A 14,629-nucleotide genomic window follows, 5' to 3' on the forward strand; every position below is an offset into this window, starting at 1 on the left:
TGCTTACTGTCTGCCAACCAGTTCTCTATCCATGTCAATACCCTACCCCCAATACCATGTGCTCTGATTTTGCACACTAATCTGTGTGGGACCTTGTCAAAGGCTTTTTGAAAGTCCAGATACACCACATCCACTGGCTCTCCCTTATCCATTCTACCAGTTACATCCTCAAAAAAATCCAAAAGACTAGTCATGCATGATTGCAGGGAAGTGGTTTGGAATCCCTATGGAGATGGTCAGTGAATGAGATGTAGATGTTGCTGTGAATATTATCTTCCTGGTAATACTGTCCACACTGCTTCTGGTCATAATGAGTGAAGATCTGTGAAGGAACCACTTAATATGATGGCCATGAGATATTGCCTGGAGAAACTATTGCAGCAGTGTGTCTTGGGATGAGATGATTGACCTCCAAAAATCACAGACATCTTCTTTAATGCCAGGAATATCTCCAGCAAAAATATTTAACATTATGAGAGGCGTAGATAGTTTAGTTTAATTTATTGTCACGGGTACCGAGGTACAATGAAAAGTTTTTGCTGCGTGCTAACCAGTCATGATTACAATCGAGCCGTTCACAGTGTACAAATACATGATAAGGGAATAGGGTTTAGTGCAAGATGAAGCCAGTAAAGCCTGATCAAAGATAGTCCGAGGGTCACCAAGGAGGTAGATAGTAGTTCAGGGTAGACGGTCAGAATCTTTTTCCCCAAGACAGATATTTCAAATAGGACAGGGCATAGGTTTAAGGGGAGAGGGGTAAAGTTTGAAGGAGATGTTCAGGGCAAGTTTTTTATACAGAGGGTGGTGATTGCATGCAACACCCTGCCAGGGGTGGTGATTGAGGTAGGTACGATAGTGGCGTTGAAGGGAGTTTTGGATAAGCACATGGATATGCAGAGAATGGAAGGATATGGATTATGTTCAGGCAGATAAGGGTTGGTCTTGTCATCATGTTCGACAAGGACATTGTGGGCCAAGGGGCCTGTTCCTGTGCTGTACTACACTGGCCCAAGTTGCACCAGCTTATCGTTTTCACCCAACAAACAGCCAGCAATGGCCTGTTTCCTTTATCATCGTTACTTTTGCATATCTTTCATTCATTTGTTCTACATCTCTCTACACCATCGTCTATATCTGTCGTTTCCCTTTCCCGTGACTTTCAGTCTGAAGAAGGGTCTCGACCCACGAAACGTCACCCATTCCTTCTCACCGAGTCCGTGCCGACTAGCGATCCCCATGTACTAGTACCACCCTACACACTAGGGACAATTTACAATTCTTACTGAAGCCAATTAACCTACAAACCTGTGCGTCTTTGGAATGTGGGAGAAAACCGGAGCGCCCGGATAAAACCCACGCAGGTCACAGGGAGAACGTACAAACTCCGTACAAACAGCAGCCGTAGCCAGGATTGATCCTGGGTCTCTGGCGCCGTTAGGCAGCAACTCTACCGCTCCCCGTTGTATACCCGACTCTTTTCTGTGTAGCGTTGGTGGTTTCCTCTCTTAAATTAACTCTGTTATCAAAACAATAGACGCTATTAATTAATTTGTGATTGCCGTTGCTGTTTACTTGCTGAGTCAGTATCTTATTCCCTGTGCTGTCATGTAGCCTATGACTCATGATATATTTATTTTGCTAATGTAGCACCTGTCTGTGGTCTGAATAAATTACGACAAACCAGAAAGAGAATCATAAATAGTAAGCAGAATACATGATGTAAAATGCCTTCCAGTGTCAGAATCTGTTTAAAAATATTAATGGCATTTTAATTTGCCCATTTAGCCATGCTGTACTTTAATCCTTTGTTGAGTATTTCCCCAATTATATTATGCAGTGGGCAGGTGCTATAGACTGGAAGGTAGACGCTTCTGCCCCCACGAGTCTCGGGCAGATTTAGCTCCTCAGCCTGGGAAGGCAGTCCATCAGGGAGAGGGAAAACTGATCTTGTGGCCATATCCAGTCATGGAAAGGGCTCCAGGAGTATACTTCAAGAAAAATCCAGAGTTGGAGACCCTGAGGCAGTTCGTCGTCGTCGTTGTCTACAACCTGGTTCTGGCAGCCCCTGCGACCGCTCTGGTGCCAAACTGTAACGGCTCTGCTGTTACTTTGGATGGATCAGTGACGTGGAGAGGGGGGATGTGCTGCACGGGCAACAGCCTGTCCTTCATGTGACATCGCCCAGGCTTGCATCCGACCCACACACCCACGCTGCTCTAGCCGAGGTTTGGAGCAAGTAGCCAACACCCAGGATGCATCACCCATGGTCAGCCATGACTGAGAGGGGCCTCAGATAGATATTATGATGCCTCTGCCTTAATGTATATGCAGTCCCAGGCCAACCTCCTTTCTACATGAGATTAGCTTGAATATCATAGAGTCATACAGAATGGAAACAGGCCCTTTGGCCCAATTTGCCCACAGCGGCCAACATGCCCCATCTACAGTAGTCCCACCTCCCTGTGTTTGACCCATATCCCTCTAAACCTGTCCTATCCATGTACCTGTCCAAATGTTTTTTAAACATTGCGATAGTACCAGCCTCAACCACCTTCTCCGGCAGCTCGTTCCATACACCCACCACCCTTTGTGTAAAAAAGGTTACCACTTGCGTTCCTATTAAATTCTCCCCCCCCCCTCATCTTAAACCTATGTCGTCAGGTTCTTGATTCCCCTACTCTGGGTAAAAGACTCTGCATTTACCCTGTCTATTCCTCTCAAGGTTTTATACTCCTATATATCAATAATGTACATTGAAATGCAGAACAATTATGTCCTTTAAGTTCATATCTCCTTCACTACACTGTCCGGCACGGTGGTGCAGCGGCAGAATTGTTGCCTTACAGCGCCGGAGACCTGGGTTCCATCCTGACCACGGGTGCTGTCTGTACGGAGTTTGTGCGTTGCCCCCGTGACCTGCGTGGGGTATTCTCCGAGATCTTCGGTTCACTCCCACACTCCACAGACGTACAGGTTTGTAGGTTAATCGACTTGGTATAAATGTAAAATTGTCCCTGGTGTATGTAGGGTGATGTTAATTTTAGATTTAGATTTAGAGATACAGCGCGGAAACAGGCCCTTCGGCCCACCGGGTCCGCGCCGACCAGCGATCCCCGCACATTAACACTATCCTACACCCACTAGGGATAATTTTTACATTTACCAAGCCAATTAACCTACAAACCTGTACGTCTTTGGAGTGTGGGAGGAAACCGAAGAAATCGGAGAAAACCCACGCAGGTCACGGGGAGAACGTACAAACTCCGTACAGACAGCACCTGTAGTCGGGATCGAACCTGAGTCTCCGGTGCTGCATTCGCTGTAAGGCAGCAACTCTACCGCTGCGCCACCGTGCCGCCCGCGGGGCGTTAATGTGCGGGGATCGCTAGTCTGTGTGTACTCGGTGAGCCGAAGGGGCTGTTTCCGTGCTGTGTCTCTAAACTAAACTAGACAAACTGCTATTTTAGGTCTTGTCATGCTGATGAAACATATGAATATAATGACTATATGGAGACTTATTCATGTAATTAGAAAATAATGTGTGGAGGCTTCACAGCTGACGATTTCAATTTCTAGGGCTCGCCTTTATATAAAGAGAGCTCATCTTATTCTAACCACGTAGATTATGTAATAACTGTGGCAGGGAATCTAAGGCACTTGAGGCAATCTAACTCTCTATGTACATTTGCAAACGTTATATTTTTTAATCAAATCTCCATCTCTAAGTCAAACGTGACAGTTCATATTTGGCTTTGTTGACATTTCTGTCCTTTTCATCCTGACAGTTTTATACCCAGTGTGCGGCTTTAGTGCTGATTATGGAAATACAAAGGGCATTGTTTTCAGCCCTTGTGACATCTCTGTTCATAATCAACTCCATTCCTCTCCCTAGCAACTCTGATTCTGAATTGGACTGCTTTGGTGTCATATTGAATCCATCACCCAGGTTAACTCTTTACATTAAAAGAGATACAAAGTGCAGGAGGTTAGCCAGCATCTCTGGAAAACATTCATAAGTTCAGAAGTGATAGGAGCAGAATTAGGCCATTCGGCCCATCAAGTCCATTCCGCCATTCAATCACGGCGGATCCATCTCTCCCTCTCAACCCCATTCTCCTGCCTTCTCCCCATAACACTGACACCCATAGTAATCAAGAATCTATCTATCTCTGCCTTAAAAATATCCATTGACGGCTTCCACAGCGGTCTGCGGCAATGAATTCCACAAATTCACCACCCTCTGACTGAAGAAATTACTCCTCATCTCCTTCCTAAAAGAACGTCCGTTAATTCTGAGGCTACTACCTCTGGTCCTAGACTCTCCCACTAGTGGAAACATCCTCTCCACATCCACTCTATCCAAGCCTTTCACTATTCTGTAAGTTTCAATGAGGTCCCCCCTCATTCTTCTAAACTCCAGCGAGTGCAGGCCCATTGCCGACAAACGCTCATCATAGGTTAACCTACTCTTTCTTTGGATCATTTTTATAAACCTCCTCTGGACCCTCTCCAGAGCCAGCACATCTTTTCTCAGATATGGGGCCCAAAATTGCTCACAATATTCCAAATGTGGCCTGACCAGCGCCTTGTAGAGCCTCAACATTACATCCCTGTTTTTGTTTTCAAGCCCTCTTGAGATAAATGGGTTTGCCAACTAAACTCGTGGGTAGGTGATGTTTCCAATGGGGCCTTTCTTCAGATGTGCTCTCCTAGGTGTAGCTGCTTTAACTGCAAATCACAGCACTATACCCGTGCCAGCAACTGGTGATGTCCATGAATCGCAGACTTCAAGCAGTCATTGCATGCAAAGGACATGCAACAAAATACTAAACATGTCTACTTTCATTGCTGTGTCCCAAACATTATGGTGTCCTGAAATGGGGGGGGGACTATGTATAAACACAGCTGTAATTTCTACACGGTGAAACCAAAATGTATAAAAATGGCCTTTATTAAAATCTGACAATGTGCACTTCAACCACATGTGATTTTTTTTTCTATTGCAAATCTCAAATTGTGGAGTACAGAGGCAAATAAATAAATGATGGGTCTTTGTCCCAAACATTATGGAGGGCACTGTAGGTTTAAGGTGAGGGAGGAAAGATTAATAGGAATCTGAGGGGTAACTTTTTTACACAATGGGGCGTGTTGGGTGTATGGAGCGAGCTGCCGGTGCAGGTAGTTGAGGCAGGTACTATCACAGCATTTAAGAAACATATAGATAGGTACATTGATAGGATAGGTTTAGAGGGATATGGGCCAAATGCAAGCAGGTGGGACTAATATAGATGGGGCCTGTTGGGCTGAAGGGCCTGTCCCACGCTGTATCACTCTGACTCTATAAACGCGTCACCTGTTCCTACTGATTTATTTTTGTTCCTGGTCTAATGACGACTGTGTGTTGAAGTTCTAATCATTGTTTTCAACTCCTTCCATGTCATCACTCTCCCACTCTCAGTTTCTCCGGCCCATAGTCTGAGAAAGTCGTGCTCTATCAGTTCTGTCTGAATGTATGTAGCTAATTTTACTCTAACGCAGCCCAACTGTGTCTTTACCTGTTTACGTCACCATTCTGGAATTCTCTCATCCTTCTTTTCCCCTCTATTGTTCGTTAAAAGGTCTCTCTGCTTCTCAGCTGTACCCTTAAATGGCCTGCACTTGGTTTTGTTCACTAGTATTCCAGTGATTCCAGAGCTGCACAAATGGGCAGAGAAATGGCAGATGGAGTTTAATGGCAGCAAGTGTGCGGTGACGGTCGAATGTAAGGGGAAAATATGGCATTGGATGAGAATGTACATGGCATGGTTAGCAAGTTTGCAGATGACACGAAAGTGGGTGGTATCGTAGATAGTGAAAGATGGTTGCGTCACAGTGTTGTTTTGGAACAGCCCCAAGACCTCAAGAAATTGCAGAGAATTGTGGACGCAGCCCAGACCATCACACAAACCAACCTCCCTTCCATTGACTCCATCTACAAGGCCAGCAGCATAATCAAGGACCGCTCACTCGGTCACTCCTTCCTCGCCTCACCCATCAGTCAAGAGGGACAGAAGAGTGAAAACGCACATCTCCGGATTCAGGGACAGTTTCTTCCCAGCTTTTACCTCATTGGAAATCCTCAAACAATCTTTAATCGGAGGTGTTTCTGGTTCAGAGAAGGGTCTCGTCCCGAAACATCTCATTCCTTTTCTCTAGCGGCACTGCCTGACCCACTGAGTTGCCCCAGCATTTTGTATCTATCTTCAGTGTAAACCAGCATCTGCAGTTCCTTTCTACACCTATCTTTAATCGGACATTACTGGACTTTATCTTGCACGTACGTTATGCCCTTTATCCTGTATCTGTACACTGTGGATGGTAAACAAGTATAGTCTTTTCGCTGACTGGATGGCACCAACAAAAAGCTTTGCTCTGTACCTCAGTACACGTGACAATAATAAACTAGGATAAGATTGAAACTTCCTGTTTTGTGAATTGTTTGCATTGTGTGAAATCCTGTAATTTGTAGTTCCTGTTTCTTTGCTCATGGCTCATGTCAATGATCTTTTCCTCCTGTTCCAGTTAAGTTGGATGACGAACATGCCCATAAGGTTCGTGACATGGAGAACTCACAGCAACAGAAATTGAAGGAGAGGCAGAAGTTTTTTGAAGAAGCTTTTCAGCAGGACTTGGAGCAGTACCTGTCCACAGGGTATTTGCAGATAGCGCAGAGACGAGGCAAGACCTTCTATTACTTTATCATCCGAAATCAAGTCAAATTGTGTTAAAATATTCTCAGCTATGATTTTCCCACAATGCAAGTTGGTGTACCATGTAGTATAACTTTTAATGTTTCTGTGTCTTGAACAATATTTCAAGAGTCTTTATTGTCATATGTCCCAAACAGAACAATTAAATTCTTACTTGCAGCAGCACAACAGAATATGTAAACGTGTGTATGTGTGTGTATGTATGTATGTATATATGTGTGTGTATATTACATGTATGTGTGTATATGTGTGTATTTATATATATATTTCATAAAGAACTTACCTTGTTTATTATTTTGTTTTCTATGTTTACATATTTTGTTGTGCTGCTGCAAGTATATGTATATATATATATATATATGAAACAAACAAACAATAATAGTACAAAAAGACAATGCCAATGTTCCCAAGTCTATGTAGTTCAGGGCTTATTTGGAGGTTGTAGTGTTTAATAGCCTGATGGTTCTGGGGAAGAAGCTGTTCCTGAACCTGGACGTTACAGTTTTCAGGCTCCTGTACCGTCTTCCCGGTGACATAGGTGAAATAAGTGTGTGGTCAGGGTGGTGTGGATCTCTGATGATGTTGGCTGCCTTTTGAAGGCAGCAACTCCTGTAGATCCCTTCGATGGTGGGGAGACAATAAACAATAGGCAATAGGTGCAGGAATAGGCCATTCGGCCCTTCGAGCCAGCACCACCATTCAATGTGATCATGGCTGATCATTCTCAATCAGTACCCCGTTCCTGCCTTCTCCCCATACCCCCTGACTCCGCTATCCTTAAGTGCTCTATCTAGCTCTCTCTTGAATGCATTCAGAGAATTGGCCTCCACTGCCTTCTGAGGCAGAGAATTCCACAGATTTACAACTCTCTGACTGAAAAGGTTTTTCCTCATCTTCGTTCTATATGGCCTACCCCTTCTTCTTAAACTGTGGCCCCTGGGTTCTGGACTCCCCCAACATTGGGAACATGTTTCCTGCCTCTAACGTGTCCAACCCCTTAATAATCTTATACGTTTCGATAAGATCCCATCTCATCCTTCTAAATTCCATTGTATACAAGCCTAGTCGCTCCAGTCTTTCAACATACGACAGTCCCGCCATTCCGGGAATTAACCTAGTAAACCTATGCTGCACGCCCTCAACAGCAAGAATATCCTTCCTCAAATTTGGAGACCAAAACTGCACACAGTACTCCAGGTGCTGTCTCACTAGGGCCCTGGTCAACTGCAGAAGGACCTCTTTGCTCCTATACTCAACTCCTCTTGTTATGAAGGCCAACATTCCATTGGCTTTCTTCACTGCCTGCTGTACCTGCATGCTTCTTTTCAGTGACTGATGCACTAGGACACCCAGATCTCGTTGTACGTCAGTACCCGTGATGGACCAGGCAGTGTTCAACACTTTTTGCAGTCTTGTTCATTGCTGGGCATTCAAGTTGCTGAACTAGTCCGTGAACCAGTCAATATGCTTTCTACTGTACACCTGTAGAAGTTCAAGAGAATCCTCTCTGATATACCGAATCTCCGCAATCTTCTCCAGAAGTAGAGGTGTTGATGGGCTTTCTTGATAATTGTATCAGTGTGCTGGGTCCAGGGAAGATCTTCAGAAATATGCACGCCCAGGAATTTGAAGCTATAGATTCTCTCCACCATCGTCCCGTCGATATAGACAGCTTTGTGGCTCCTCATCCTTCCTCGTCCAACAATGTGGTGTCGTTGGTGAACTTGAAGATGGAGTTCGCACTGTGCCAAAATGAATCAATAGATTTCTAACCTATATTTACGTTGCATTTTCATCTTCATTGTATTTGTTGACAACACTGTTGCAGCATTTGAGTTGGTGATGAGCCAGCAGTAAGTCTGAGGTTGCATCAGTCTTTAGAATAAAACAAGGGCATGGGGGGACCACCATGAGTGAGGGGGAAGAACAATGGACAATGGAGGACTCGTCGTGAGGGGACTGCCGTGAGGGGGAAGAACAATGGACAATGGAGGACCCGGCGTGAGGGGACCGCCGTGAGTGAGGGGGATGAACAATGGACAATGGAGGACCTGGCGTGAGGGGACTGCCGTGAGGGGGAAGAACAATGAACAATGGAGGACCTGGCGTGAGGGGACCGCCGTGAGGGGGAAGAACAATGAACAATGGAGGACCTGGCGTGAGGGGACCGCCGTGAGTGAGGGGGAAGAACAATGGACAATGGAGGACTCGTCGTGAGGGGACTGCCGTGAGGGGGAAGAACAATGGACAATGGAGGACCCTGGGGGGGTGCTAACAGACTTGGAGCCGGTGTGGGGGAACCACTGTGGGGGAGGTGGGGTAGAACAAAGGATGAGCCGGCGGGGTTACTTGTAACTTAGCCGTATATGGCAGCTACTTGCATACCCTGGATACTGTGTAGGAAAGAACTGCAGATGCTGGTTTACACCGAGGATAGTCACAAAATGCTGGAGTAACTCAGCGGGTCAGGCAGCATCTCTGGAGAGAAGGGATGGGTGACATTTCAGGTCGAGACCTACAGCAATCCCTCCAATTTAAAGTGGGACGATTTCTGCAGATGGTCCAGTGAATGGAAGATTGATTTTTATGCATAGTCTGTATGGAACAGACTATTGTTGAATCCAAGATGGCGCCTAACCCAGGCCACTCTCTGTGTGCTAGCCACAGAAGTGGAACTACAATGACGCATTACAATCGCTGCACTGTTAAACCTCTACTCTGACAGCAACACTTACTTTAACTACGCTCTTCTTAATCTCCGCTCAGATCACGTTATTCCCTATGTCATGTATCTGTCCACTGCGGATGGCTAGATTGTAATCATGTATTGTCTTTCCGCTGGCTGGTTGGCACGCAACAAAAACTCTTCACTGCACCCCGGTCGGTACACGTGACAATAAACTCATAACTCATAAACTGGAATGACAATGTAATCAACCATATTGTGCTGGGTATGGTCAGTTAGACAGGTACATGGATAGGACAAGTTCGGAGGGATATGGACCAAACGCAGGCAGGTGGGACTAATGTAGCTGGGACATGTTGGCTGGCGTGGGCATGTTGGGCCGGAGGGTCTTTTCCACGCTATGTCACTCTGTGACTCTATGACACATGATCTGAGAATAGCTTTGTTACTGACTGCGATGTTCCATCTATGGAACTCTATGGATAATGTCATTTTGCTTAATAAACCCATAAGGGAAAACATAAGCAACCAGGTGTGTGTGTTTGGGGCCTGGGTAGGATTGTAAATTGTCCCAGCGGCAATTAATTATACACGTCTTTGTTAGTCAGGGGAAGAATTGAGTATATTTGGATAGACACAAAATACTTGAGTAACTCAGCGGGTCAGGCAGCTTCTCTGGAGAAAAGGAATAGGTGACGTTTCGGGTCGGAACCCTTCTTCAGACCAGTCATCTGCTGCCAGCCCTGATTTGTCCTGGCCCTCTCTCGCCTCCAGACTTCCCACCCCCACCTAGAGATCAGGAAATTCCGAAAACATCATTAATATCCCCCGGAGGTCAGGCAACAGAGGCAAAAGAGTGAATTTAATGTGCAATTTTCCACTGAGATGTAGAGGCAGTTATGATGCAGACTTGCAAATTGCTTTAAGTATACTTCTCGATCTCGCATTGAATGAAAGAATCCATCGAATTGAATTACATGGAAGAATGCACATCAACTTTGACTGCTTCCCGACTGTCTACTTTGAGGGTAGCCTGTACAAATCTCCAAACAGATTTTGTCTTTGCCGTCTGCATTGGGGCATAAACTGAAACAGTCACCACTCCTCGTGGAAACATTCAAACCTTGAAATATTCACATTGGAAAGGGCGCAGATAAATTTTACAAGGATGTTGCCAGGGCTTGAGGGCCTGAGCTATAGGGCCAAGGTTGAACAGGCTGGAACTCTGGTTTCCACCCACATTCCAAAGACACATAGGTTTGTAGGTTCATTGGCTTCGGTAAGTTATAAAATTGCCCCTCGTGTGTAGGATACTGTTCAGGCGGATTACTGTTCAGCGCGGACTCGATGGGCCAAATGGCCTGTTTCTGTGCTCTATCTCTAAAATCTAAAGTAGAGTCTAAAGCATCTCTAAAAATAATTTGGCTTCAAATTGTTGGAGCTGAAAATGTCAAAGATTCTATTATTGGCCACCTAACAGGCAGGTTAAATTAATATGCTCAGCTCATTTTATTCAATATTGGTTTATGGCTGTTTAGTTTAGTTTAGATTTATTAATATTAATATTGAATATTTTATGTTCCAATATTGGATGGACAACTTATAGCTTATAGTCAGGGAACACAAGGTGTTTCTTACATAAGCAAGTCACGTACATACAACACAAAGTGCTGGACTAACTCCGAGAGTCCGGCAGCATCTCTGAAGCAGACCTGTTCTGTTTACAAGCTGTGATTAGTTTAGTTTAGAGATACAGGAAAAGGGCCCCTTCGGCCCACCGAGTCCGCATCGACCAACGATCATCCGTTCTCACTGATTCTATATTATTCCACTTTCAGACAGCACCCGTGGTCAGGATCGAACCCGCATCTCTGCCGTTGAGAGGCAGCAACTCTAACGCTGAGCCACCGTGCCACCCTAATGCTGGAATTAACATTATATAGTAAAGCTTTAACTAGAGGCATATATTTAAACCAATTCACTTTAATAAATCTAAACTAAAGGAAACAGCCAGTTAGCTGAGTGTACAGATACATGATAAGGGAATAACGTTTAGTGCAAGGTAAAGCTAGTATATCAAGGATAGTCCGAGGGTCACCAGAGAGGTAGATGGTAGTTCAGCACTTGGTAGTTTTAATTCTCCTCTTTCCATTCCATTTATTTTTCTTTAATTCTGCAATTACTTTTCCTCATCCATAAATTTAAAAATAACTTGTGACTGGTCTTCCAGATGAAAGCACTCAACCTGATGAGATGCCTGCAGGTCATCGCAAGGATAAACACATCTGAGCATTGCAGAACAGATCTCAGTTTATTTTTATGAGATTTATTCCGTTAACATCTGGAGAATAAGTTATATTTGATCACAATATGGTAATGCCATATTTTTGCACTCAGCAAAAATGAAATCATATTTTCAAAGAAAAGCAAAATGGAAGTTAAGGGCAAAAGTGCTTTAATTTCCCTCAATTTATCCTGAAGCCGCAGTTATACAGCATGGAGACAGGCCCTTTGGCCCAACTCGTCCTCATACGTGAGGATGCTATTCATTGACTATAGCTCTGCCTTCAACACGGTCATCCCCACCAAGCTCATCACCAAACTCCACCAGCTAGGCCTCAGCTCGTCGTTATGTGACTGGATCCTGGACTTCTTGATGGAGCGACCACAGGCAGTGAGAATGGGCCCGCACCTGTCCTCCACTATCACCCTGAGTACTGGCACACCACAGGGCTGTGTTCTGAGCCCCATGCTCTACTCCCTATTCACACACGACTGTGTTCCTGCATTCGACACCAACACCATTGTCAAGTTTGCAGACGACACAACGGTGATCGGGCTGATCACCAACGGTGATGAAACAAACTACAGAGCGGAGGTGCAGAACCTGGGGGACTGGTGCTCTGATAACAACCTGTCCCTAAACACCTCCAAGACCAAGGAGCTGATCATCAACTTCCGTAGGTCACACAACGGGGAATACGCTCCGATCTTTATCAATGGGGACAGTGTGGAGAGAGTGTCCAGCTTCAAGTTTCTGGGCACTCACATTTCGGAGGATCTCACATCGTCCACTAACACTGCTGCGCTGGTCAAGAAGGCACAGCAACGACTGTTCTACAATAGACAATAGGTGCAGGAGGAGGCCATTCGGCCCTTCGAGCCAGCACCGCCATTCAATGTGATCATGGCTGATCATTCTCAATCAGTACCCCGTTCCTGCCTTCTCCCCATATCCCCTGACTCCGCTATCCTTAAAAGTTCTATCCAGCTCTCGAATGCATTCAGAGAATTGGCCTCCACTGCCTTCTGAGGCAGAGAATTCCACAGATACCTGAGAACACTGAAAAAGTGTGGTCTGCCCCAACAGCTGCTGACGACCTTCTACCGCTGCACCAGAGAGCATCTTAACACATGGCATCCCTGTGTGGTACCTCAGCTGCACGGAGGCAGAGAGGAGAGCTCTTCAGCGGGTAGTCCATAGAGCTCAGAAGACTATCGGAACACAGCTACCAGCCTTGGAGGGCATCTACAACACACGATGCCTCAGAAAAGCCACCAGCATCCACAAAGACTCCTCACACCCTTGCAATAGTCTGATCGAACTTCTACCATCGGGCAGACGCTACAAGGCCTTCTACGCTCACACCTCCAGACTCAGGAACAGCTTCATCCCCAGGGCCATAGCTGCTATGAACCGGTCCTGCTGAGCCGGATGGTCACATCGCACAGTGAACCGGCACAGACCTACTTGCACTTCATTCTGTTTTAAAACTGTTTCTAATTTTGTTTCATTGGGTTGTCTAAATTTATACTGACTAGCTAATTCATTTATTGCATCGTATGGGAGGCGCATTCCCAAACTCGTTGTACCCCTGTACAATGACAATAAAGATATATTGTATTGTATTGTATCCATGCTGACCAGATTGCCTAACTGAGATAGTCCCACTTGCCTTGGCCCATATTCCTCCAAACCTTTCCTATCCATGAGCCCGCCCAAGTGTTATAATTGTACCAAAAGACATAAGAGCAGAATTAGACTATTTGTCCCATCGAGTCTACTCCGCCATTCGGTCATGGCTGGTCTATTTTTCCCTCTCAACTCCATTCTCCTGCCTTCTCCCCGCAACCTTTGACTCGATTGTAATCCTGTATCGTCTTTCCGCTGACTGGATAGCACGCAACAAAAGCTTTTCACTGTGCCTCGGTACACGTGACAGTGAACTAAAGTAAACGAAACTAAACGTCCTTACTTATCACCAACCAACCAATCTCTTTAACAAGTGTATGACAATGACTTGACCTTCACAGCCTTCTGTGGCAATGAATTCCACAGATTCACCACCCTCTCACTAAAGAAATGCTTCCTCATCTCCATTCTGAAGATCCGTCCTTTTATTCTGAGGCTGTGCCTTCAGGTCCTAGACTTTCCCACCCTACCACTTTCACCAGCAGTTCATTCCACACACTCAACATCCTCTGTGTAAAGAAGTTGCCTCTCAGGTCATTTTTAAATATGTCCCCTCTCACTTAAACCAATGCCAACTAGTTTTAAACTCTTACTTTGGGGGGAAAGACTAGCTTTTTGCCATATATCTGCTTCTCCTATAAAAGAGTTATAAGTTCATAAGTCATAGGAGCAGATGTAGGCCATTCAGTCTATTCCGAATTAGTAGTAGACATTGTAGTACTCCGAAGTAGATATTGAGTCTACTCCGCCATTCAATCATGGCTGATCTATATTTCCCTCTCAACCCCATAACCCTTCTCCCCATAACCTCTGACACCCATAATAACCAAGTATCTGTCTACCTCTACCTTAAAAATACCCAACTGCTCACAATACTCCAAATCCTGTCTGACTGGTGCCTGCTAAAGCCTCAGCATTTATATCCCTGTTTTTATACTCTTGTGCTCTTGAAATAAATGTTAATATTGCATTTGCCTTCCTTACTACCAATTCAAATTCCAAATTAACCTTTTGGGAATCCTCCACCAGCACTCCAAATTTCTGAATCACAAGTTCACAAGTTAGAGGAGTAGAATTGAGCCATTTGGCCCATCGAGTCTACACCGCCATTTACTCAAGGCTGATCTCTGCCTCTTAATCCCATTTTTCCTGCCTTCTCCCCATAACCCTTGACAACCATTCCTCTCCCCATTTAGAAAATAGTCTAGGCCTTTATTC

General features: G+C 45.1%; 1 protein-coding gene across 1 annotated transcript in view; it reads left to right on the forward strand.

The window, feature by feature from the left end:
- dtnbp1a (dystrobrevin binding protein 1a) overlaps positions 1–14,629 on the forward strand; it is a 144,533-nt gene that overhangs the window by 120,186 nt on the left and 9,718 nt on the right. Inside the window, exon 8 of the mRNA XM_078414534.1 lies at positions 6,565–6,720. Within this exon, the coding sequence (XP_078270660.1) occupies positions 6,565–6,720 (156 nt within the window). The remainder of the gene's footprint in view (positions 1–6,564; positions 6,721–14,629) is intronic.

This window comes from Rhinoraja longicauda, chromosome 2, assembly GCF_053455715.1.
Source record: "Rhinoraja longicauda isolate Sanriku21f chromosome 2, sRhiLon1.1, whole genome shotgun sequence".
Taxonomy (NCBI): Eukaryota; Metazoa; Chordata; class Chondrichthyes; order Rajiformes; family Arhynchobatidae; genus Rhinoraja; species Rhinoraja longicauda.